This window comes from Podarcis bocagei (genome assembly GCF_964188305.1).
Source record: "Podarcis bocagei genome assembly, chromosome: 6".
Lineage (NCBI taxonomy): Eukaryota > Metazoa > Chordata > Lepidosauria > Squamata > Lacertidae > Podarcis > Podarcis bocagei.
The window spans coordinates 27,740,086-27,767,074 of record NC_138130.1 but is presented as its reverse complement, the minus strand read 5'-3'; the positions used below and the strand labels follow the sequence as shown (position 1 = coordinate 27,767,074).

General features: G+C 41.1%; 1 protein-coding gene and 1 long non-coding RNA gene across 3 annotated transcripts; one reads left to right on the top strand and one right to left on the bottom strand.

Moving 5' to 3' along the window:
- The first annotated feature begins 61 nt into the window (after positions 1 to 61).
- Positions 62 to 18,110, top strand: LOC308589441. The gene is made up of 4 exons (XR_014009247.1): positions 62 to 1,110; positions 2,520 to 2,721; positions 3,665 to 3,731; positions 17,596 to 18,110. It is a non-coding gene; the product is annotated as an uncharacterized lncRNA (long non-coding RNA).
- Positions 4,451 to 26,972, bottom strand: TMCO3 (transmembrane and coiled-coil domains 3). 2 transcript variants are annotated; one of them, XM_081198391.1, is made up of 13 exons: positions 26,867 to 26,972; positions 23,551 to 24,425; positions 21,903 to 22,082; positions 20,833 to 21,024; positions 18,869 to 18,997; positions 18,521 to 18,613; positions 16,934 to 17,120; positions 13,985 to 14,102; positions 12,444 to 12,639; positions 10,455 to 10,605; positions 8,688 to 8,767; positions 6,923 to 7,072; positions 4,451 to 5,357 (listed from the first exon to the last, which is right to left on the bottom strand). In XM_081198391.1, exons 2-13 carry the CDS (start codon positions 24,067 to 24,069, stop codon positions 5,244 to 5,246), a joined length of 2,109 nt encoding a protein of 702 aa, XP_081054517.1. In that variant the 5' UTR covers positions 24,070 to 24,425; positions 26,867 to 26,972; the 3' UTR covers positions 4,451 to 5,243. The 2 variants fall into 2 exon arrangements, with proteins under 2 accessions (XP_081054517.1, XP_081054516.1); XM_081198390.1 differs by lacking the exon at positions 26,867 to 26,972 and adding an exon at positions 26,654 to 26,775 and having other exon boundaries at positions 23,551 to 24,427.
- Positions 26,973 to 26,989: the final 17 nt, after the last annotated feature.

The window sequence follows — 26,989 nt, the reverse complement described above, 5'->3', positions numbered from 1 at the left end:
CGCCTTCGGGATTCCCTTCACGCTTTCCTTCTCCCGGGGCCTTGAGAGCGCGGGAAGCGGCAGCGCGAGACCGGCCGTTGAGCCGCCCTCGGGGACCTCGCGGCTTCCGCTTTTGCGTGTGCTGCCGTCACTCTTCCCGCCATTCCCATGGGGGGAATGTATAATTCGTGCCCGTAATACAGGCAGTAAAAAGTGTTGTGTATAACGACTACCCCGCCTCCCCCCCATCTAAACCCATTTTTTATTCCTTTGCAGAAATGAGCCGCTGCATTGAGCTCACACAGTATGCATGTTTTTGCACAGAATGACGTTTCTCCACCTTTATTTATTTGCTGCCACTAGGCATGCATAACGAGCTGTGTAAAAGTGACTTTGCAAAGCATTTACGACACATACTTGGACATGAGAGAAAAGAGATGGTTCACTTACATGGGGTGGGGAAGAGAACAAGCTATTTTGGAAGTGGGCGGACATTTGTCCAAAGCTAATATACATCAGTTAAGTGGTAAAGGAAACACTGTACAAAGAAGATGAGTGGGGGAGGGGGTCAGCCGCCCCTTCAATGTATGTTTCATTTGAGCTAATAATAGTACCTCATGCTACAAATATTGACAAGAGATTACTGATCTTAATTAACTTTATTCCCATACCAGTCTTAAGGTTAGGGTGGGCTTAACAGGACATCCTACAAATTAGACAGAAAGATGTTAGCCCCCTTGCTATTACATAAATAACACGTGTTGCAATGGAGGAGGGCAGGAGAAATAAAACTGGCACTCATTCTTGCTACAGAACTAAAAGATTTATCCACTTTTCTCCTTTTTCTCTTGGGTGGTGTGTTAAGCGGTCACCCTAAGGGAAAACAGACCCCCCCTTAGAGGAAATGGACTGATCGGAACTCGTCTGTGACATCGGCTCAGAATCCCAACCTCACTTTGCAGTTGAGGCCAACTCCAGTCTAGCTCAACAGCCTTTGGGTGGCTTAGCTGTGACAGAATTGGAAAAACGGGGGCTTCAATTTATTTTAAAAATCACGACATATTAGACAGCGAGAAAGCGGGAGTGACAATCAGCAAAGTCTGAAGATTAACATCTGGGAAAATGTTACAGGTAGGTAGCCGTGTTGGTCTGCCATAGTCAAAATAAAAAAATTCCTTCCAGTAGCACCTTAACTTAGTTGGTCTTTAAGGTGCTACTGGAAGGAATTTTTTTATTTTGATCTGGGAAAATGGTGAGGGGACCAACAGGAAATTGCTAAGGGAGTTTTGAGTCCTTATTTTATTCTTTTATTCGGTTGCAGTGGCAGAGGAAGTGGGGTGCGGGGGTTGGGGTTGGGGGCCGCCCCAGGTGTCATCACTGAGGGGGTGGCAAAATGACAAAAATATGAATTAAAAAATATAATAAAATTGGGCTCACAACACTTTTTAGTTCAGTCAACAAACGCAGCTGGCACTGGGTGCCACACGGCAGGGGCCAGCACTTACCGCGGGGCCTGCAGTGCGCCCAAGCCACGCGTCTCTCCGTGGTGGCTTGGGCGCCTGAAGGCTTGGTGCTGCCTGAAACGGCAGCATGGGGCTTGCGTCTGCCCACTGCCTCTCCCTCAGCCGCTCTACAGCTGAGGGAGGCGGCGGAGAGGCTCCATGTAGTGCCCCCCGCTCGCAGAACCGCCAAAATGCACTGGGCACCCGAGCGGCTAGTTATGCTGCTGTTCTGTTGTTTCGATTATGGGTGCTTTGAGAGTTAATGTGCTGTGCTTGCTGCCTCACTCGTCCTGATGGACCAGCCCCCCCATGGCGTCAGGGCTTTAGGGCTTCCCTGGAAAGCGGCTCAAAGCGGGCAGGAGAGTTTGGCTTCTGGGTTCCTACCTGTCTCATTTTGGGTTGCTGTCCATCTCCCCTCTCCCCACCACCTCTGGGCTGGTCCCTCCATCCTGTCTATGCCAACAGTCATCCTTTGAGGACGGAGATCCCTACAACAAAATGGCTGGCAAGGAGGACAAGTCAAAGGAAGAGCCAGGCAGTCCCCTGGAGGAGGAAGGTGAAGGGTAAGGAGGAGACCCCGAGACCCCAGTGTACAGATTTGCTCAGTCCTGAATGGGTTGGTGGCCTAAGGGGCGATTGGCAGAAAGGGAGGGGGGCATATCAACCACAGAATGGAAGGCAGCTGGAAGCCTTTCGATGGTGACCTCCCCCCCCCCGGTTATATTAATTTATTAATTAATACTACCACGATAATCACTTCTACCCCCCTCTTCAGTAAAAAGGCTCTCAGAGCAGCTTGCAGCTCAGTAAAATGCAATACACTTCCCATGCCCTCAGCCTGTCAAACCGAAAGATGCAACACAAAAGGAAAGAGGGATGAGGAGGGAAGAGGTTATATAATGTGGGAAACATGAGGCTGGACTAGGCAGATCTTTCCTATGAGTTATTTAGGAAATACGAGATCCTCTGAGGACATCTTGGCCTGCGCTGTCCTTCCTATTTCTTTGTTGCTATTTTTGTTTTGTTTTTGTCCCACAGCTTCAGGAAATGGAAGAGGGGTCCCTCCAGGAGTGGCCTGGAAGAGAAGATAAATTTGAGGCAATGGGCCCTTAAATAGGGTTGCCATATTTCAAAAAGTAAAAAAACGGACACCCAGACCAATGGCCCACCTAGTCCAGAATCCTGTTCTCACTGTGGCTAGCCAAATGCCCAAAGGGGGAACCCCCAAGCAGGATCCAAGGTATCCATAGATTTAAGAATAAGGAATGAAATGGAAATGGAAACACAAGCCATCACTCCACATTCAGGACTGAGAACTAATAATATAAGTTATTACTTGTAAGGTCAAAAAAAATATGGAGAATGATTTCACTTCTTGCTTCACAATTATGGTTTCCACACTTCCACAAATAAATGCAAAGATGAGAATGTGAAGGGTTCCAGTCGTTGACACAGGTTCAGTTTCCTTGAAATGAAGGTCAGCGGAGACCGTGGTGTCTTCAGGATGCATGGTTTTATATGCACAAGTACAACCTGAGCAGAGGCTACAACCCAACAGATCTTGCTTCTCCATTAAGTCCTTATTTTATTTCTGTTGCAGTGGCAGAGAAAGGGGGGGGTGCGGGGTGTGGGTTACCCAGGGTGTCATCATTGAGGGGGTGGCAACATGACAAAAAGCTGAGTTAAAAATTAAAATAAAATTGGGCTCACAAAACTTTTTAATTGCGTCAACAAACGGAACGAAATGCGGCTGGCACTGGACGCCACACTGCGGGGACTGGCACTTATTGCAGGGCCTGCAGCATGCCCAAACCACACTGCTCTCCTGGGAGTGATGTGGTGGCTTGGGCACTTGCAGGCTCAACGCTGCCTGAAATGGCAGCGTGGGAGTTGTGTCTACCCACCCACCGCCTCTCCCTCAGCTACCCGAGAGCTTTGGGGGAGGCAGCGGAGATGCTCCACGCAGTGCCCCCCTTCCGCAGGATGCGAGCCTTGCACCGGGCACCTGAGCGGCTAGCTACACCGATTTATATTGTTTCAGTTATGGGTGCCTTGAGTTTTAATGTTTGGTTGTGTTTTTTAATTGCTTGTCTTTTGCATTGTAACGTTCATGATATTGGTTTTTATATTTTGGAAAGCGCTGTTATATGGCACACGAATTACTTCTCCCTCTTCCTCCGCAGTTGCCGTGATCTTCGTCAGAGTGCTCCCTTGTCTACATCTGACAGTTTAGGGGACTCCCTCAATGAGGTATGTAGCAGACAGAGCAGGAGGAAAGCTCTGCTGAGCTGCACAAAGGCAAACCTGGGACTGGGGAGGAAGAGGAGGAGGAGGAGGAAGCTGGCCTACTGGCCAGGCCACATTCTGGACTGGTCGTGAGCAAGGGGACAGACATCTTTATCTCTCTGGGCATTAATAGGTTCTAGGAGAGTGGTTTAAAACCAAGTAAGTCACACGGGGTGTTTCTTTCCACCGAAAGTAGCGAAAGGAATTGATTTTGATTTCAAAATTTGCAGAGAATAAAGTTAGGAAAAATGGTTTTAAGTGCTTATGCTCACAATGTTAAGTAAATAAACTAGAAAATAACACTTGCAATGGTAAGTACCTTATTTTGACTTCTTTTAATAATTTCAATGGGGGGGGGGACACACAAATTTTCCGCACCGGGTACCACCTGACCTTGCTACGCCACTGGCTACAGCACATGCAGCAACAAAGTATGGATTTTTGGAAGCTGCTCAGAGCCACTATAGCTACATATAGAATACCACTAAGATTGTTAAAGAATCACATTTTCAATATTAGACTTGGAATCAAATAAGGTGGAATAGTTCACCATTTAGTATGTGTCTTTATAAGAATTAAAGACATGGACTTTCCAGTATTTATTCAATGTGACTAGATTCTGAGTTTTTCCTTCTTGCTATATAAATGATGATTTATCCAGTGAAGCAACACAAACCTAAACGTATCTTCCAAAAATAGTTTTAATTTAGTTTCAATGTCTATGTTTTGGTTTTGAACTATTAACATGATCAACACAATAAATTCTTGCTATTCATACTAAAAAGTCATTTCTGATCACAACAAACATTTTTGCCAAAAAAATGTGAGACAGATCAATGTTACAAATAACTACATTATTTAAAATGCATCAATTAAGTGTAAATTTAGGCATATTAACTTTCAGTCCTTTGATAGCTGTAGTAGTTTTCAAGCTTATATTTGAATGAAAAAAATTAAAGTTTGTATAGCACTGAAAATATATATATATACTGTGGCCGTTAGATTTGGATACTAACTTATGACATAGTTCTTTAACAGTGCCACAGGCACTATAAATGTTAATTAAACTTACTACACTGACTGTAAATAACAGGTTGTATCCAGCACTACACATGTGCAAGTGGAATAGACTTCTGCTCACACTATGGGACTTCAGTTTCCTCTCCCGCAGGCCCCTGTGTACCTCAAAATCTGCTCCAGGAATGATTGGGGTGGAGCATAGGGGGAAAGAAAGGTTGGTGAAATCCCGTTGTGTGATCAGTGTCTTTCTTATGCAGTGCAGGATTCTGCCTGATTCTCACAAAAAGGCACACCAGTCAGTTATTGGAATTACAGACTTTTTGTAAAAGAAATAAAGCTTTTTTGTGGGGGCGGACACAGGTTCTTCCTCCCAAATTCAGGCTATGCAGTGTGGGAAATTCTGCATTTGTTGATTATAAACATGCTTTCTTCATGAAAGATTTGTACTAAGTAACTTTAGGAAATTAATCGTCTTTCAGGTCTTGGTACGCATTTCATAATCGCAGCTCTCCAGAGTGCTGGTGCGAGCAATTGGCTTAGAGTAGTCACACTCAATATAAGGAGGTAGACCTAAAAATTGGGAAGCAAAATGTGTTATTTCTGTGAAGAAAAACAATCTTAGCAGAAACCCACTAAAGTATTCAAAGAGATCCTTCCACCAAGGCCAGTGTCTTCTATTCTGACAGTGGCTCTAGGCTAGGGTCTTGGGCAAAGGTCTTTCCCAGCCATGCTCCTGTGCACGCAAAGTACATTATATGACGTAATTATATTTGCACACTTGTGATAGTCTTAATCCATTTCCCCCCAAAATCATGACATTTGCCATGTTGCAGCCTTTGAATATTTTTGCCACAATACTTTTCAAAGGCATCACTTAAATGGGTGGAAATTTTTCTTGTACTAAAATAATACTCAGAACTGGCAGGTCATAAAAGTTCCATCTGGAGAAGCCATGACATCTTTACCTACCCAAACACACAGACAGATCAACGTCAACAAGAGAGTTTGAGAGATCAGGTGAAGAAGTAAATATTACTGGAGTAATGAAGTGTAACAGGCCATCTGATAGTCTTTGCTCTATATTTTTTTAATCCCTTTTTTATCAAGTGGCTCTGAAACTGCTCCACTGGGTTGCCCATTATCTGCAAGCATTATTAATATAGTTTCATTTACCAGAGGTTGCTTACGGACCTCAGAATGAAAACTCTTAAGATCTCAGCAGTCCTCTTCATCCGTCTGGGACCCATCCTTAGGCTTCTCACTCACAGAAACATTAGGCTGCTTCTGATGCTACAGCATGAAGGTAACTAAGACAATAGTAACCTACCACTATAGACAACGTAACCTACCACTCCACTTGTGCAGCAGATACTTATTCAACCCCACAAGTAGATCACCACACAATGCTTAAAAGGATTGCCATTATTGCTCTATTACCAGGACTTGGAAGATAGCACAACCAAGCTCAATATGCAACAAGCAACATTTTATGGCAAGCCACGCCTTCTTATTCCTTTAATTATTACCCATCCAACATGCCCTTTAATATTTGTCAATCTACAGCTAAAATGCTACTAGAAGTTGAGGCTGGCTGAGTCCAGCTTTTGGAATATATGTATTTGACATGGCCTAATGAAACTTTTGTGCAACTTTCCCATTAAAGAAGAATGAACCCCCAAACAGCCTTGGGAGGTTGCAAGGTAAACCAAATGCAGGAGCTAGAATCTCTTCTCCCTTCTGAAGTTTTTGTTTCTTCCCATGGGTGGGGAATGCAGGCCACTATTTTGTAAGGGGGAAAACAGCTGGGTGGGTTTGAAAAAGAAATAGAGGTAAAATGTTAACCAGCTCTTCCCCCTCCCTTTCTTCTACTAATGAAGCATTAAGACTCCAAAGCTGTTTCTATTTAAAAAGGGGAAAAAGCATAAAGAAGCTACTGACAACTGTGTATATAGCACCCAGTCTCAACATCCTTTAAGTTGACCATTTTACCACATGGTTTTATTACATGCTTCAAAGTGTGAAATGACTTTATGGCTGTGTGGGGATTTGAACAGTGGTCTCTCCTCACCCCTGGCGCTTTAACCACACCACCAGCCTGGCTCTCCATGATATGGCTTTATGATGTCATAGCTTACCTCTCGAGAAATTATACCCGCTCTGCGCGCTCTGCTTCCCAAGACAAAGGAAAATTCACTGACTTGAGCCAAGCCTGCAGATACAATCCATTTGATGTACTGACTGCTCTTTGGAAGAATCATAGAAAGGACAAGCACTGCCAGGAAAAACTGAGAGAGAATGTTTTTAACAATGCAGTGGAAAAAACAGGAAAGTTTATGCTGCTTAAAATAAAATAAAATAAAATAAGATTAAGAAGTTATTTAATTAACCACAGTTAACTAGTTTATACTGATTAGCAGAACAGAACAGGTCAGATTGTAATCTAGGTGATATTTAAACAGCATACTAGATTAAATTTAAAGTGTTTAGGGTTGTATCTCAGCTTTGTAACAATGAGAAAGCTGCTCACACAATAAGGCTGTCCTTTTTTCCACTGCAGACACACTGTGCCTTCCAGAGCCTCTGCTGAGGGGCAAGGCGTCCCACAGGTGAGACCAGGAATGTGGTGCAGGGGAATTAGTGAAAACTGGGGAGATTCCAAACAAATTTTCCCATTCCATTGCAACTCCTGCACCACATTCCAGCTTCCAGGAGAAGCTTTTTGCAATGCTGGTGGCTACAGTAGTGAAGACTTCATAAGAAAGTTATTGCTTAAGTGGAACAACTCCTGAAAGAACTGGACACAATTCTTTCTCATTGATTCCAATAAACATGGGCTTTAACATAGAATGCCTGCTTAAATTTTATAGTTCTGGAAAAGTTTCAGTCCGGTAAAAAAACCCCTCTACAAATGTATATGAAATAAGAGAAAAAGCTTACTGGCTTGTGAGTTGCATTTCTTTCAGCAGTTTGTACACTTCTGATGGGATTAAATATAGTTTCTCTTTGTATATTTTAAGCCAATCTAGTGCTTTATACTAACATTAGAGATCAAAACTATATTAAGCATAATATATTAGGGAGGCTTGCCTGGCACCAATGCAGATATCTTTTCAGTACTACGTGAATATATTTCTCTCTTCCCAGACATTTAGTTGCTAGTTTTCCTGCTGTCATTGCTGACATTTTATCTGAGTAATCTTCTGTAGTTGGGCAATTGTTCTGATAATGGAATCTGGTAACTTTTTAAATATTATATTGTTTAATATAGAATTTCAGCCTATATATCTCACATTGGTATCTTACTGTTGTTGTTTCTTTGACTAATACAGATACAGTGGTACCTCGTGTTACGTACCGCCCCCCCTTATGAAATGCTTCGGATTACGAATTCCGCTAACCCAGAAGTAGATGCCCCTTGTTGCGAACTTTGCCCCAGAATGTGAGCAGAAGTTGTGCTCTGGCAGCGTGGTGGCAGTGGGAGGTGCCATTAGCGAAAGCGCGCCTCATGTTATGAGCGGTTTCCGGTTACGAACAGACCTCTGGAACGGATTAAGTACGTAACACAGGGTACCACTGTAGTAATGATTAATAAATTACTACTGCATTATCACAATCTGCATTCAGCAGCCTGAACCAGAGCCAGGGCTGCAGTCCTAATCTCACAAAACTGGGAGTATGCCCCACTGAATTCAGTAGGACTTTTGAGTAGACATGGATAGGACTAAAATAGAAACCTGTGGTTAGGTTCTTGTGGAAAAAATCATCAGTTGTGTCCTTCATCTAACATTCTTAAGCCACAGAATACCAGTTTCAGGGAATGGGGTTGCAGTCACCACAGTAACATAATACAAAATATCAATCTTATTCAATTTTATTCTAAAGTACTGAATGTATATATACCTTCATTATTACCACTGAAAGTGTAAGGAACAGCAAGACTGTGAGTTCATATATTACAAATGTAGGGAAAACATGAAGACCTGCAAGAGAAAAAGAAGCATCTTACAGCTATTGTGAGCTTTTTCTAAACATTGCAATATTTATAAAAGAGCACAGTGATGAAATATTGACAGGAATCTTTCTTAAAGCTTGTTGTTGAGTTAAGCATGCCATATTAAAGAATAATATTTTGATATTAGAGAGGTTGCATAATTCAGGTGGAAGTACCATCCACCAGATGCAGTATTTCAGCCTACAGAGTCTGCTGTAGATGCTGTCTCTAAAGCATAGTAGTGAAGCTTACTAGCTGGTTGTTCGTGAATTAGGTTTTTTAAAAAAATCCTTTCAGTAATGTTACTAGGTGACTATCTTCACTGAGCTATCAACTGTGACCCAAGTCTCGCTTTTGGTCAGTTATTGCCAGCACAGACCTCATGAGCGCATATGTGAAATTAAGATATTTCTGCCCCTACATGCATCACTTCACACTTGTTTATATTGAATTGCATTTGCCATTTTACCACCCATTCGCTCATTAAAGAGATCCCTTTGAAGCATTTCACAATCCCTTTGAACCGACCCCAAACAGTGTTGAATCATCAGCAAACTTGGCCTCCTCACTGCTCACCTCTAACTCAACATTGCTTGTGAACATGGCCCAATACAGATCCTTGGGAGGATTCCACTTCCCACATTCCTCGATCAGGACAACTATCCATATATTCGTACTCTGCTTCCTGTTATTTAACCAGTTCCTGAGCCACAAGAGGACCTTGCCTTTTAGTCAATGATTGCTAAGCTTACTCAGGAGTCTTTCATGGAGGTACAGTACCTTGTCAAAAGCATTTTAAAAGTTCAGATGCACTATGGCAACTGGATCATATATGTCTATATACTTGTTGACACTCAAAGTAATAGGTTAATACGATGGGGTGTACCCTTGCATAAGCCGTGCTGGTTTTGCTTCAGCAACAACTTGTTCTTTTATATACTTGGCCATTTTATATTTAAGAATACTTTCCGCAAGTTTTCCTGGGACATGCATAAACCTAACCAGCCCAAATTTCCAAGATTCCCCTGAATCCCTTTTTAAAAATTGGTGGTACATTGGCCACTTTCCAGTCCTCAGGTATAGAAGCTGATTTGAGGGATGTTACATAGGTTCCAATTTCTTGATCCACCTTGCTCCTAGATACCATGTCACCTTCGCTCCTGTAACTATTGGGACTTCTTTCCAGTCCCTGAGCTGTGTGATGTTTCAGTTCATTTACAAAATGACAACTCCCCTTTCCCTCAGAGAATGTGAACTGCAAACACTCTGGGACATAAAGAGCTACTTTGGTTCACATAAGGAACTTTTATCAATCCAGCTCTTCAATTCCATTTCTTTTTATACAGTTCTGCATTCTATATCACAAACTGCTTGAAAGTCACCTTAATTTCATAGGTAGTTTGTCATGTATCATGGTGGTTACAGATCAAGAATAAGCCTAATGACTTTGGAAGATCCATAGTTCTTCGGAGTCTAGTCCAATAGTTTTGTCTACCTGAATAGTTAAAATACTCAAACATTCTGTGCCTTCACACCATCACCAGTTGATGCCAATAGGCTTCACAAGCACAATGCAATTGAAATTTATCCTAGTTATTACAAATGTACATTCCTTTCCCTTTGGCTGTTATGCTGGTAAGAATAATAATCATTTATATATTTTTGTAATAAGTTACCTATAGATGCAAAGAATATGATGGCAAGAAAGTCACGTATTGGTTCAATACAGGACATAATTTCTTCAGTAACCATATGACCCTGAGAAGATATAAGTGCTCCTGCTAGAAAACATCCCAATTCCATTGAAACATCCAATAGCTCTGTGATCTGTAAAGGAGTGGAAAAGATTTTTATTACTATTTTGTGCCTATTAACTTTTCATTAACCACCTTGCTTAAAAATTAAATATTACATGCAAATCTTTTATAACACTATCCTTGTTTAATGAAAGCATTATAAATAATTAATGTTAGAGGAAATAAGCAATTTTAAGACTTCTAAAATTGTAATCTTTTTGTTAGTTATAAAATGGTCTCTACCATCTTTGATTACCTGTTAGCGCAGTTCCTAAACACAATTTCACTGTAGTAAATCCACTTGAAATCCAAACTAGTCACATTAGCGTCTCTCATTAAATAAAAACAAAGGAAACATACGATATTAATGTATTTAGGATGGCAATGCAATGATCTAACTACAAGTGGCCGTGCACACTTGATTTTAAGAAATGTATATGATTTTTTCAAACTTACTTTTAATGCCATATCTGACACTAGTGCACTCAGAAATAATGCCTCAACACCAAGATATTTGCTTTTAGAAGCTTGTTTTATATTACAGAGAGGTTGCTGTGTAAATCTGTAGCAGCAAGGACAAAGAGTCTTCCTGCATCTAAAAGGCTAGTTTATTGTGGCATGCGCTTTCCTGAGCAACAGTGCACTTTCTCAGATGCATGATGTAACTGTCTAAATGGACAATATGTTATGAATACAGAGAGAGCAATAATTTTCTAAGAAAGGGAGGCCAAAGGCAATGCAAAATGATTAGATACACCTTCTGATCTAATGCATGTCAAATAACTGAAGAGTAAAAATGAACATAAGATCCAGTCAAGGTATTTGCTAAAATTCTGCATCTTTCTATGCCTCTTCATCACTCATTTCTTCAATCTACCTGGTTGCATGGAAGGGCTAGTCTACATGGAATCAGTTAACATTTGGCTCTTCTCTTCTACCCTGCAGTTACCTTCCAACTCCACTTGCCTGGCTTCTTATAGCCAGTCCAGGAAGGAGAGGTAGCACTGCTTATCAGCTTCCTCCTCCTTAGTCTTAGCTGTAAAACCCAACAGAAAAGAAGTTGGCTCTGCCTGTCATTGGCTCTAGCGCCACCTGCTGTTGACCTCCCTGTCATCTGTCCTACTGGCCCAAATGGGTACCAGCCAACACGGGGGGGGGGGGCAGGAGATTTAATGACTCTCCTCATCAAGTTGACATAACTTCCCAAAGACAACCCAGATACAGTGGTGCCCCGCAAGATGAATGCCTCGCAAGATGGAAAACCCGCTAGACGAAAGGGTTTTCCGTTTTCGAGCTGCTTCGCAAGACGAATTTCCCTATGGGCTTGCTTTGCAAGACGAAAACGTCTTGCGAGTGTTCCAATTTTTTTTCGTTCCCCCCCCTTTCTAAGCCGCTAAGCCTTTAATAGCCGCTAAGCCGCTAATAGGGTTGCTTCGCAAGACGAAAAAACCGCTAGACGAAGAGACTCGCGGAACGGATTATTTTCGTCTTGCGAGGCACCACTGTAACAGACTTTGACTCAGACATGGCAGGCCATGATGTCTGCAATAATGGCAGCTATATGGGTGGAACTTTAGCTATACAATGAAGGAACTTTAAGCTAGGACTATGTACGCATAAGCATTTTAAGCTATGCACAAGCATTTTTATGAGCAGCCAGCTTTCTGACTGGTCCAATATTTATTTAAAACTGGTTATTAAATTGGTTATTAAATTTGTTGACATAATTTTTTAATGTAATTTACATATTCACCTATGAAGCCAGCTTCCATGAATGAAATCTACATTTTCTCCTGGAATTATTTTCAAAATTAATATATCACCATATCATGTGCAAGTTAAAAATGAAGAAATATTTGGAAAAATTACCGTTAACATAAGGAACATAAAAGCAGATATTCCCAGAACTAGAATTTCCTTATTTCCTTTGCTTTCCGTATGCAACTTGCGGTAGTATGGTCCTATTAGATAAGTCTTTAAAACAAGACATATAAGCAAGGCAGCAGCCAAAGAAAAGAGAATTTGTCCAATCAGCATCAATATTCTCAGTATTTCCTTGATGGTGCTAGGGAAAAAGATGAAAAAGTCACATTCAGTGTCATTCTAAAAGCCCTATTAAAATGTTTTTTCTTATTAAACAGGAAAATGTGTGCATAAATCTACCTGTCATTTACAGTTTCCTAACCTGCAATTCCTGCAAATGTTAGACTACAACTCCCATCATTCCAATCACTGGCCACACTGAAGGGGTCAGATGGAAGTTGGAGTCCAACAGCACCTGGAGAACCACAGGTTAGCCACACCTGGTCTTAAAAAACCCAAAAGCTGACTTGGGGAATATTTAAGCTAGAATAAAAGTTGAGCCTTATCTAATAAATATTTTTGAAAGTGGTGCGTCTGTTTGCCCTGCCCTCTAAGCATTTGAATGTCTCTTGAGATATCATGTGGAAGTTCCTGAGGCGGAGCCAGTTTTTTGTCTATGTTTAGCATTTAGCATTTTGAATCAAGATGATGAACCAAAATGTTCCACACTGCACCAGTGCCAAAGGATAGGAAAATATCACTGCCCACTTTGGCATAATGGTTCCAGAGAATGAGGAGTGTGCTTTGGCCTGCATTTGGATACTGTCACGTGCCATGTAGAATCCAGATGTCAGACTGAACTGTATAAATTCCACCAGTTTGGACGTCACTGAAGTTACTGTTGCCCAATTCAGCACGACAGTTCCCATGTTGAATTTGGTCTATATTTGGATACCACCGGACACCATTTTGATCCAGTTGGTATACTGAACCATTCAAAACTGCTACTAAAAATGAGCTAAAAAATGAGCTACTAAAAATATTTATAACCTAATTAAATTGACATCTGAGTCACAATATAAAGAGTATTATGATGTATTTAACATTGAAGCCCTATGCATGTACAATTGATAGCATGCACCAATTTCTTGGCCAGTGCCCTCTTCAGGAACTTACATATCAAACTCAGTGAAATTCAAAGAGCAGTTTGAAGGTAGAAGAGCCAGACTAATGAAAAGAAAGTTGACATAGAAACTCCAATGTATTTACGGTTCCCACTCATTTGCACCTCTGAACTGCAGGATGGAAAGCCAGTAATTATGTACCATATGTCAACAGTAAATTAGTTATTATAATAATAATAATAATAATAATAATAATAATAATAATAATAATAATAATTTTTTATTTATACCCCGCCCTCCCCAGCCAAGGCCGGGCTCAGAGCGGCTTACAAGCAATAATAAAAACAAGATGATTGCATTCACACTTTAAGAGACATGCAGCATGAAGGAAAATAAGCATACCATGTACACAGTCTTGAAATCTTTGGAGAAAAGGAAGGCTAAAAATGTAATGAATAAAAGCAAACAAATGAACTTTGTTACCTGGAATGTGTGCCAACACCCGCTTGAATAAGAGTTGGCATAACAGCTATAAACAAGCCAAGCTGTACATCCTGCATAACCAACATAGCAAGCAGAACACTGCTGTAATCAATATCTCCTGGGAGATTAAAAAAAAAGAGGCAGATGTTAAATATGTTCAAGAACTGCAATACAGTATTAATAGCATCCGTTTCCTTGATAATGATTTGCCATTTATCATGAATTTGTTATATAATATCTATTTGGACTGAACTCATACATGTGAAAGTATTACAGAAAGAAAAATAAAATGAGTGTCTAAGAAAATGTGTGCAAGAAGGCATGACTTTCAGAATATCTATTATTGAATGGCAAATCAATGGGAAGGTCATTTTGAGCCCCAAAAGACAAGCCAGTACAATACAAATACAAGCCAAGTTCCAACATAATTCTGTTGCCATGCAATTTATGCTGCTACATATCTGCTGGATCCAAGATTCAAGGGCAGAAATGTAAGTGATGACCGCACTGCTTCTGTGTTTGACTCCATTACAATTAGGGTCTGATGAGGAAAGCTTTCTTTCTGCAGAGTACAGAACCTATTGGGCCAACATATTTGACAGAGCATCTGGGATTCTGCCAAGCATAACCTTCCTGCAACATAGTGGCAAGACCTATGCACAATACAGTCATACCTTGGGTTACAGCTGCTTCAGGTTGCTTTTTTATGGGTTGCGGACTGCTGAAACCTGGAAGTACCAGAACGGGTTACTTCTGGTTTTCGGCAGTCGCGCATGCACAGAAGCGCTAAATCTAGTTTTGCGCATGCTCAGAAGCACCAAATCGCAATCCACGCGTATACGCAGATGCGGGTTGCGAACGTGCATCCCGCACGGATCACGTTCGCAACCTGAGCATCCACTGTACAGCCTCTGACATTTGTCTCTTACCTACTTCAGATTCCTCCCTCTTCTGTAGCACGTGAAAGAAGCTGCTCTATGGTTTTGAAACACACCAAAACAAGAAATAAATTGACTTGTGGAAGGGTAGAAGCTGGTTTCAACTTGGGCAAACCTTCTGTTTTTAGAAGTCCATGATAAATATGATGGGAAATATGAAGAAACTGAAACTTATTGATAGAATAAAGACTAAATTTCACGTGGGGTTCAGTAAGTTTTGTTTCTCCTCCCCTCTTTTTCTCAGCTCTTTTTATGTCTGCTTAACACTGTGGAGGACTGGAGAAGACGTAATAGTTTTCAGAATAGTCATTTGTTCCACAATAATTTTGATGGTTTTTCTTCTTATTTTTGCCTGCTCCACATAAGCTTGCAAAATCATAGAGATGAACTTCCTTACAGTCGAGCAGCTTGTAACTCCATTTGGAACAAAGACTTTAAAAAACAAATTAGTAATTATTGTCTGAATAAAATCTTCTTTTAAAATACCAGTCATATTTCTGTGGTAAACCAAGCTATGCATAATGTATTTTATGTTCCTAAAGTATCAAACTGACTTTCAATATGTAAAGAGTACTGTTAAAATATATTGCATTTTTTTCTGAAAATGTCTATTCCTCACCCCCACCCCTAAAAGGCATGGGTTTCTTTGCGGCTTCAAAATTCCTGGAAATTTTACAAATCCAGTAGTTCCCCAGCAGCTTACATTCAGAGGCATGCTGTCTTTTCTCTCAACCTGGAGTTAGCATACAGGGGTGGACTTTGGTAATATGGTGCCCTGAGCAAGGACAAAATTTGGCTCCCTAAATATTTATTTGGTGCCCTCCCCCCTCTTGCCTTCCATTTTGCTCTCAAGTGCACTACATCATAGTTGCAGAAATTCAATCACCTGCCTGACCAGGGCCTAACTTTGAGTAGGTACCAGCATAAATATTGATTTGTTTTTTATTTTTTATTATTATTATATGTGCCCCCTTGGCTCAGTGCCCTGTGCAGGGGAACTGCCTACACCACCCTAAGTCCAGCACTGTAGCATATCTCCATGACTAGTAGGCATTTATAGTCTTATCCCCCATGAATTTGTCTAATTTCCTCTAAAAGCCATCTAAGTTGGTGACCATCCACACTCTTGTGGCAATGAATTCCATAGTTTAACTATGTGCTGTGTAAATAATTGTTTCCTATTGGGTGTCCTGAATCTCCTACAATTCAGTTTGTAGTATTATGGGAGAGGAAGAAAAACTCCTCTAGCTCTCATCTGCAACAGCTGTACGCAACTCATGATTCAGTTCCATAATTAGCCCATTCATCATACCAGGCAGATGACAAAATATCATTGAAAATATAAAGCTACACGTGTAGATGTATTAACAGGATTCTATTAAGATGTCTTATTCTCAAGCTTTTATATTTTCAGTAGATTATATCTAAGCCTGCATCTATGCTTTTCTAGAAGTCTATTACAATACATGTCTCTTGAGGCTTGCATTCCATAGAAACCAACTTATCTCGCACAGAAAGCATTATGGAGTGCTGTGATTAGACATGCTGCAGGATAAGTTTTGTTAACTCAGATATCGGCTGAGAAACTAGGGATAGAATCTTCAGAAATTATTAACTGCATGGAAGGCACTGGATCTCAAACCTAGCCTTCCAGACGCTTTGGACTACAACTCCCACAATTCCTGACCATTGGTCATTCTTACCAAGGTTGATGGAAGTTGTAGTTGAAAACATTTGGAGGGTACCAGGTTGGAGAATATGATGAAAAGTGAAGGGCAATCCGAAAATTCAGCAAAAATAAATGGATCCTATAACTTAATGGGTAAAGAACTCAGGTCAGGACCATCACTATGCAAAACTCTCATTATTTAACTGGAAGTTAACTGATAGTTAAGAGCACCCTTCTACGACAATCAAAACTTCATCAGTACCTTTTAAGGTTAGTTCTTTTTGCCCTTGTGTCTGGGCTAAGATTAAATGGAAGAATTCAGTAGGTTAAGGATCCGCCTACCTTCTTTATCTCCCCGAGCACTTCCTGCAAGGAATCTGGATACCAATGGTGTGCTTGATAATGATAAACAGGTAGCAATGAAAACGCTCTGTGTTGCTCTAATTTGTAGCAAGTGTCCCCACAGTAAGCCAAATGCAATCATCAGGAATGTCATGTAACAGGGTCCTTGCAATGATACCTTCCACACCTTTGAGAATAATGGTCACTTAGATTAGCATAATACTATTTCAACATTGCAACTGTATTTATCCTTTAAATTTTATGCTAAAATTTTATGCATTACAACTTCAGAATATATAGATCCTGAGAGTTCTTTAGACAACCAAAACTGTTCTTAAATGTCATTGTTTCTGGATCTATTTCACAATATGAATTCCAAAAAAATAAGAGCTCCCTCTCCCCGGCAAGTAGATTATATTATGCTATAGATTATGAACTGGGAAACTCACACCTGCTTAATGCAACCCTTGTCCTCGATGTTTAATTGAAAAAAGTGCTAGGATATATATTATTACAAGCAGAAAACAAACAATCCTACACTACTGAGTAAATTGTTAACTTGTGTTCAAACAGTAAATAAGCTGTCAGTAAGGCAATAACTCCTTAGCATGCAAGCGTTCCCATATAAAATTTATTTATAGTAGCTTGATGGACTCTTTCAGCTCATAGCTCCCAAAGTGGAGTCCAGAGGCAAAGCAAGATGTGGAATGACAACCCAACAAAGTGTTAAAGGGGCTGTGATGAACACAGCTATGCTGTAGCAAAGAAGCTTGGAAAGAATTAAAAGCTGAGCGCAAGCTGGAAGGTCAGTGGAAAGAGAATGTAAAAAGGAGTAATTGAGAAGAAAGAAAAATGGTACAAACAGGTTTGCCACCTCGGTGAGAACCCAGGCAGAAGAGCAATATTAAATTGCCAGGTTAACACCACCCACTCTGCCTATCCCACTTTCAGACTTTCAAGACTCTTGCACTGCCCTGGAGGTACTTTCCCAGAGCTGTTTCTGTACCATCCACCTTACTGTCCTTCTGACTTGCCCAGTTATGATGCAGTCGCAATAGTCTCTCTTCTCTCAGTCTCTGTTTTTTGTCCCTGCAGCCTTTGCACCTGGGGGCCAATCATGCCCTAAATATGAGCCCCCCCCCATTTCAGACACTGTTCTCCCCAACATGCTAGCTTTCCACATCATAGAATCATAGAGTTGGAAGAGACCACAAGGGCCATCGAGTCCAACCCCCTGCCAAGCAGGAAACAATGCAAGGATTTTGTTTTGTACAGAAGAGCATCTGAGCCCACACGTGCCATCTTAAGTGGTATAACCCAGACACAAATCTGCCACCTCAGTGAGAACTAGATCTCTGTGTCTATGTATTCTAGGAGAACACGTGTTTATTTTCAAAAAGATAACCCTCCACAAACTGTAGAAGTCTTTTAAAAACAGGTGTTATGAGAACCAAAAAAATTTATTAAAAAAATTGTCTAGTCAAGCAACATTTTTTTAAAAATCATGCAAATTTGAACAATCCAAAATGCTATTTTTCTTTTGGTTTATTTGCAATGCTGATACACATACATTTTATGGAGCAATACCTTTCTTAATCTTTCCGGGGAAAACTCCAAGCCAACGAGGAACAGTGTGTAGAACACACCAAATTCTCCCAATGTTTCTACTTGCACAATTGACTGAAAAACACAAGTTGCCACAGTTAAGTCAAAATATAGTCAACTTCTGCAAAAGTAGTATGCGATACATACAGTATCTGCTTACATTTTACTTCCACAATAAGGAAAGCATACATAAACCCCTTAATGCCCTTACCTCTCCAGAGCAGATTTGGGGGCTGTACAGGACTGCGGGGGGGGGGGGGGAGGAAGGACGAGCCCTGGTGCATAAATTAATATCAGCTTATGTAACACTGTACCTCTCCAAAATCTTACCTTAATGCTGTTTAAGCCTGATGGTCCTAAGAGTACTCCACAGATAATGTATCCAAACATAGTTGGTAATCCTATTGTTGTACATAACCATCCACAAGGCAAAGATAGCATTCCTATGGTGACAATATCCTAATAAATAAAACAAAAATAAAATAAAAATGTTCCACACACATATGTCAACATGCAAAGCAAGGGAACATACTACTGATCCAGGAAGGAAGAGGTTTCATGGATCGTCACTGGGCCTTTTCAGGGAACACTGCATTCCTGAAACACTATGTGGAGTTGAGTGGGACAAGGGGCAAAGCCTCACTGCACCCCCGGCTCATGAGGACATATTCCCCAGAGCCTGAAGATGAGGGCTCTGGAGAGGGTCTCCTCGTGAGCTGGAGGCACAGCAGAGTTTTACTTAGGCTCTTCAGCCTCCTGGCTAACAGCTGCTGTGTGGGAAAGCCATGCCTCAGCTGAGCAAGCCCCGAACTGCTCTGGCTCACACTAGTCAGAGAGACATATGGGTGGGGGGTTGCTCATTAAGCTGGTCAGCTGAGGCACAGAAGCCTCTCCATACTTTAGCTGAACCGGAGAGGTGCATAGCAATTAAGGTGGTCAGCTGCGGTGTAGAAGGCTCCCCTTGCCTCAGGTGAGCAGCCTCAGCAAGCCTCTGGCTGGCAAGGAGAGGATCTCTGAGGTGGGTTCTGCTGAGGGATGTGCATTCTGACACCTTTCTCTCTCTAGGAAAAAAACCACAACTAATATTGCCCTTTGTTGGTACTGGTTTCATAACAATTCCATTTCATTTGTGAACTGGATGAGCAGCCCAGGGTGCAATGACATTTATGGTGCATATCACATTCTTATTTGGGTTTTATTTTTCCCCCCATAGCTGTGAATGGAATCAGATCACAAATTCTAAATTCATTTTTTATACCAGCTGTCACTAAAAAATAACCCAGTACAGCTCTATAAGAACAGCTACTGTAGTTATGGCACACAGAGCTCAAATCGGAAGCTCTTGCATACGCAGGAGCTCCTATATGAGCAAGGACTTCCCTGCTGCCTTTAGTGTCAAGGGGAGGCATAGGCAACCTTGGCCCTCCAGATATTTTGGGACTACAACTCCCATGATCACTAGCTAACAGGACCAGTGGTCAGGGATGATGGGAACTGTAGTCCCAAAACATCTGGGAGGCTGAGGTTGCCAATGCCTGGTCAAGGGCAACTCAAAAATAAACTAAACTTCCGCAAAAATGAGGGTGATGAGAAAGAGCTTTGACTTGGAGTAATAGATCTATCCTAGAATTTTTTTCTGCATTAAAAGCAGATGGAGGGATCATAGTAGTATTTTATACTACTTTTAGTACCAGAACTCAGACTCCTCACATATATATATATATAATGGGACTGTAAAAAGGTTGACATGTTTAATAATGGAGCCTATCTAGAAGTCTCTTTCAGTTAAGGCAGAGTGACATCTACATCAAATAGCTACATTGTATATGGCAATTATCATCCTGTTGAGTGTACTCCTGGCGGCAAACACAAGTTTGTGGTTGAATAATGTCTATAACAAACATCCAAGGCAAAGTCTAAGAAGATGCAACACAGTCTTTCAGATAAAATAATGATCTTGAGATAATCATACAAGCTAGTGCAGTCCAATGTAGGACCTAAAATCACAATTTTTAATTCTCAGAAATTAATATTCATTATTTTCTGCCATTTTTGCCAGGTTTCAATACCAGCATTTTTAATTTGGGAAAACCCAGTAGTATTTTAAGATATGACAGCAATAAAAAGTTCCTGACACCCGGATATAACACGATTACAAACTGGTATTGGCAAATAACTTTAATATGTTCATAATTGTTGTTTATATTTCTGTCTTTTGAAATGTAAGTATACAGCCAATATTCACTTTTAATTTAAGTTTTATTAATATGCTCAGCCCTATTTACATACATTACCTTTATAAAATGATGATCCGCACGTGGAATGGTAGAGTCTCTGGGCTTAGTAAGTATGTACTGATTGTTTTGGGAATCAATAAGCATGCTTAGACCCAAATCATCTTCTACTACCCGTTTTGAAACATTTCTTTTAGTATCTGCTTCATCTTCTTCTACTCTTAAAACAGCTTCAAAATTCACTCCCCTCACCTATCAAGGAAGCAAAGGTTTTTCATTATTGTCATCTATTTATTATGCCATTTTTTGTTTGTTTTTAGAGTTTAAAAGGAAATAATGAGCAAGCAATCCTATGGTCTCAGAAAGTATCCTCAGAGGTCACAGAACAGTGTGGACATCCCTCTCTGTGGGCAGAGATCTGGCCCTGGAAGCCTTCTGATTGTGGCTGAAGAAACGTCCATTGGTACCTCTCCAATGTCGTTTTATATGGGGAAACATGGTCCTTGAAGTATTGTAGTCCTAAGCTGTTTAAGGCATTATAGGTCAAACCCAACACTTTGAATTGGGCCCGGAAGCCAGGATATGCTAAAACCATTTTGCCCCAGTGAGCAACCTAGCTGCTGAATTCTGCACCAGCTGAAGCTTCCAAACAGTCTTCAGAGGCAGCCCTGCATATAACGCGTTGCAGTAATCCAAGCTGTTCTTACAACACCAGGATTTCAATTTTTATAAATTGTTTGTATTGCCTTAATAACCTCCAGGTCAGCGATATCAATCTTGTGTATCTGTTACATTGCCATTTTTTATTCTAAAAGTTTCTAGTTTTGCTACTTTTAATTTCTGCAGTTATGTGGGTTACATACAAGCTACTATGTATTTCTCGCCTCTCACCACTGAAGAAAACTTGCAGTTGCTGTCTTGGAATCCTCCCCATTGCATTGGATTTCAAATTAGAATTTATATTGCAACTAGAAGAAATGAAAGTATTCTTATTTATTCTGCCAATATGCCACTTAACTGGAGAACATAACATAAAAATACTTAATAAGAATACTTTTTATAAATTGTTATATAAGATAGTAAGTAGTAGAACTCAATAGCTATAAAAATCCCTCTCTAGGTAAACTTACTGACTTGTTGTCATCAAAGGCATGCTCTCCTATTTCCTCTTCAAGCCTATCAGCTGCTTTTCTTACATCTTCAAGAATCTCATCAAGAATGGATAAACTTTTATTTTGATGCTGCATGTTTTTCAGGGCTTCAGCCTGGTGTTTCTCTGCTGCTAGAAGTTCAACATATTCTGTTTCTTCCTGTTAGAATTCATTTTAAAAAATCAGATATTTTTTCAAAGCTGAAATTCACAAGTTGAACATTTCATTTTGTCAAAGTTCTTACAAAACTTTTTAAAAGCTGCAGAACAAATACTTCATACAAAGCTTCCTGAGGTCCTTGAATTGCCTTTCAGCTCTAGATCCTCAATGAAGCTGGAGTGAAATTCTTAAAAAGGCCATTTTATAATGACAGTTAACATATGCAGAATGTTTACTCCTTTCAGTAGCCATTATTTATTAACTGTATTTATATCCCACTTTTCACCCACAAAGTACAAGATGACATATATGTTTTAAGGGTGAAATATAGCAATTTACTCAACATCACCAGTGATTTTATGGGGAACTATGGGGTACAACGTAACATCTCTCTAGGTATAAAAATGCAAGCCAATATTTCTCTTCTCATTTCATTATGTGGTTATTGTCATTCTGCAGCCACCCCTTCTGATGACCACACTGCTGGAAAAGGAGTTACAATGAAAAAAGAGCAGTGTCACTGATTGTATATCCTCTGCTGACATGGCAACCTTTATGGGCATGCATGCACTTCTTCCTTCCTTACTTAAGAAAGGTATCTCCTTGCCCAGCAACAGCGGAAGTAACAGATTTTTAATTCTGGATGATTTAACGTAGGGGCTTTGGCCACCTTGTCAAGAGCTAATGAAGTTTGCTCCTATCAAAGGCTTATGAGCATAACAAATGATAGAACTGAACACGTTTGAGAAATATTTTGTCTCCTATTTGGACAGACGGAACAAGAACTTAGACACTTAAGAGAGTATAATAATGCTTTTGAAAGCAGAAGAGTAGTTCTTACTACTGAATGTCAGAACTCACTATGGGTCAGTTACTGGGTATTTTTGGTTGTGGAGTATGCAGCAGCCTGCCCAATCAGTCATGAGTCCCTGTCCTGTCTCTGGGCATCATACATAGATGTGCCATTTGCAAAGCATCTATGGCCCAAATATGACCACTGATAATATGGGAACTTCTACACGCATTGGCTTTTTTTGCAACTTTGGCCCTAGGAATGATATCCAATGTTGATCATACTCAGAATTGAGCCATTGAAATAAACAGACTTAATAGGTCTACTCAGAGTATAACTAACACCAGATATTGCCCTAAGTCAGGCTTCCTCAACCTCGGCCCTCCAGATGTTTCAATACTACAATTCCCTGATCACTGGTCCTGCTAGCTAGGGATCATGGGAGTTGTAGGCCAAAAACATCTGGAGGGTCGAGGTTGAGGAAGCCTGCCCTATGCAAAGCATCTCAAAATTAATGTGATGGGTGTGATCCCCCCTCCTCCACCAAGCACAGCTGGCAAGTTTGTTGAAACCAACCTAATACTTTGTTGAAACCTGTCTATAGGCAGTAGCTAAATTGACATCCTTTAGTTTCTAGAACATTACCGTAATTTTTCAACTGTACAGAGAACTAACCTTTATTGCTGCTTCCCTCAAAGCTTCCAATCTCTGCCGACTACTTTCCTTCATGTTCACAACATCTTTATAATCACCTTGTAAAGCTCTTTGGAGTCCGTAGATTGCTTGAAATACAGAGTTTTCACTTTCATTCAGCTCCTTCTGAAAAATTTCAAATGTGTGGACTTGAAAAGTTCTTTCTGCAAGTGACAGTGCGGAGTCCTTTTCTACTGCTCTTATTGCACTTTTTAGTTTGTTGAGAACCACATTCTTTTGACGCAGGAGTCCAGATAGCTTTCTGCAGTTTTCTACAAGCCATTGTTTCTTCTGTGTAGCAGCAACTCCTCTACCACGATGCAGTTTTATTGCATGTTTCACTATATCCTCATGTTCCACAGGTGTTATTAGTTGACAGCAAAACAATGAAGCCAACACCCATAAGGAAATAAAACCAGTTACCTTCATGGTCCAATTATTACCAATCATAGGAAAGCAGTCAGAAATCATCCCAAACTTTCCATCATATGCTTTTCGCATCTCAAATATATATGCAGTGTGATCAATTAATAAAAATTAGCTGTCATTCTTAGTATACTGCTGAACCACTGAAACAAATATGAATTCAAATTCCAGAACCCAGGAGATGAAAATACCTTAAGCACTGTACATTCTTCTTTCTTCAAGGTTACATTGCTTTTTATGAAAAACATCTTCTTTCTTGGTCTGCTTTTTGTCCAAAACATAGCACTAGCTAACATCTATCAAGATGGAAAGAGGTTCTACTGAAAAATATTTTAATATATTTTCCTTGAATTATATCAAATACTCTTCAGTTAATTTTCACTAATGGAATGGTTGCTTGATCTTCTTATATGGACAATAAATGATCCCAACTCTGCATTAAAAAAAAAAAAGGTAAAATGGCTACTTACTTTTTTATATTACAATCAAGCAGTATTTAAATGTTGTTAAATTAATAAAATAAAGTACAATTGATTACAATATTTTAATTTCCTATTAACTAACCTAGCTGTGTACAAAAAAAAAAACAATATGAAGAAACAGCACCATATAATCCCAGCACCCTTCCTGCTTCTCTTCTCTCATCTTTCTCTACCACCACAATGTCCTTCCTTAGAGCCATATACACATCAAAGCTTCTAATTCTTACAAGTTACCGTGTCTTCCACATAAATCATGTTACTTTCCCTCCCTTTGACTTCTCCCACCTCCATTGCTTTTGCTATTGTGCTCCTCCTTTTGCCTGCAACACCTCATGCTCTCTACTTATCAAGCAACTTCTTTCTTGCAGTCAACAATAGTGAACATTTCCCTGACCTCTACTTTTCCAATCTCTCTGGTTAACATAGATTGTAAACCCATTAAAGTCAAGGGCTGTGGCATGGCTTTGTTCTGTACAATAACCAGGAATATGTGATGCTGCAAATCCTGTTATGGAGTGGTCTGGAGACCTGAGTTTTGGAACTCTGGGGCAGCTTCTTGATCTCCTGCTCTTTGCTCTTCCCAAAAAAACCTGTTGTTTTACTTTGATGATAGGATGGTTGATCATCGTGTTGGTGAGATCCCAATGTACCCACTGTCTTAATTTCCCAGAGGCATCTATACATATAAAATAAGGACACGCATATTTTTGCTCAGGTGCCCTGGCAAGTGTGTTAAACAGCAGTGGATAGCCATTAAGACTTCAGATCCATCAATCCTCTCAAGGATAGCTCCAGATTTTCAGGTACTCCCAAGCAAGACTTCTTCCTCAGTAAGATCACATTCCTTACTTCCATAATACTTACCGCATTTTTTGCTTTATAAGACTCACTTTTTCCCTCCTAAAAAGTAAGGGGAAATGTGTGTGCGTCTTATGGAGCGAATGCAGGCTGTGCAGCTATCCCAGAAGCCAGAACAGCAAGAGGGATCACTGCGCAGTGAAAGCAGCGATCCCTCTTGCTGTTCTGGCTTCTGAGATTCAGAATATTTTTTTCCTTGTTTTCCTCCTCCAAAAACTAGGTGCGTCTTGTGGTCTGGCGCGTCTTATAGAGCGAAAAATACGGCAATTCACTAAATACTGGGAAAAGAGGAAGAAGGGTAGATTAAAGATTGTGCTGGAGCTATGGCTCAATTCAGCATCCCCTTCAAACATCTATGGACCCCAGGGAGTAGTCTGATGACCTTGATTGCTGCTGCCACCAACTACTTACATATATATGGGAGAACATCTAGTCCCAGGAAAGGCGTTTATGAAACGGTCATTAAACACTAGTTATAGCAGACCATTTACATCTGCCCTGACCAAGGTGCATAAAGGTGTATATCCTTTCCATCCATTGGAAGGAAGAAATTCTGAAGCGGCGTCCACTTCCCAAACTCCCAACCCCGCTTGCTTTAAAGGGCAGGGCACGTCCAGCAGAAGAGGGAGAAGCAAGACACACCATTATTCCCTTGGTGCTAAAGATGTAACAAATGGTGGAGATTTGGTGGGGAGGAGGGAGGGAGACGAAGAAGCCGCCGCTGCCGCCGCCGCCACCACCCCACCCCTCTTTTTTGGGGGAAGGATCCAACTCGCTAACCACCACCCTCTGGTCCCATACTCAAAATAACAAACGCAGGTCCAGCACTGCCTCCTTTATGACGCCACCTTAGGAGCAAACTCCTGGGGCTGAGGTCACTTCAGGGCCCCCGCCCAATAAAACATTGGAGGGGTCCAGGCTTGGGTGTAACCATGATTTATTTGGGGGGGGCAGGCATGATGTTAGGGGAGGCAGAACCAAGTTATCTGTGCCGCAACTGGTCAGTTATTTTATTTATTTACGTGATTTTTTGGGGGGGGGTCCAGCCCTATGGGTCTAAAGGGCCCCCGGCTCTGAAGTTGATGGACACTGCCACTCAAACCGTGTGTATGCACCGTGTCATGAGGTCACGCGCGAGGGTGGGCCGCCGAAGGATCCAGTTTCGGAGCCTCTTCCTTCTTTCATTTCAAACCTGGATCCCTCAGTCTCGTCAGGGCCGACAGGAAAGTGAGGGAAAGAAGCGGGGGAGGGAGTGGCGAACGACATAGCACTTCCTCTCTCTCCCCCCCCCCACTCTACCCCACCTCGCATCGCCTCACCTGCACGGAAAGGTCCCACCGCAGCCGAGCCACCGCCGAAGAAGCCGAGCCACGTCTCCATCCTCCTCACCTCCACGCCGCCTCCCTTCCTCGTTCTCTCAGGTGACCAATCGTATCCCTCGGAGGAGCCGCCTAGCCAAGCTCGCGCCCCGCCCTCAGCCAACCAGAACGGAGGGCTCCGCCCCCTCTCCATAACGAACCCCCTGCCATTACCTCACCCGTCAAAAACAACCACTCGGCTTCTCTCAGCGTGAAGGAGCACAGCGGAGCGACTCGCCGGCGCTTTCCCTCGCTTTCGTTTCTTTTTTTAACGCCTTGTGGGAAATGTAGTCCTCC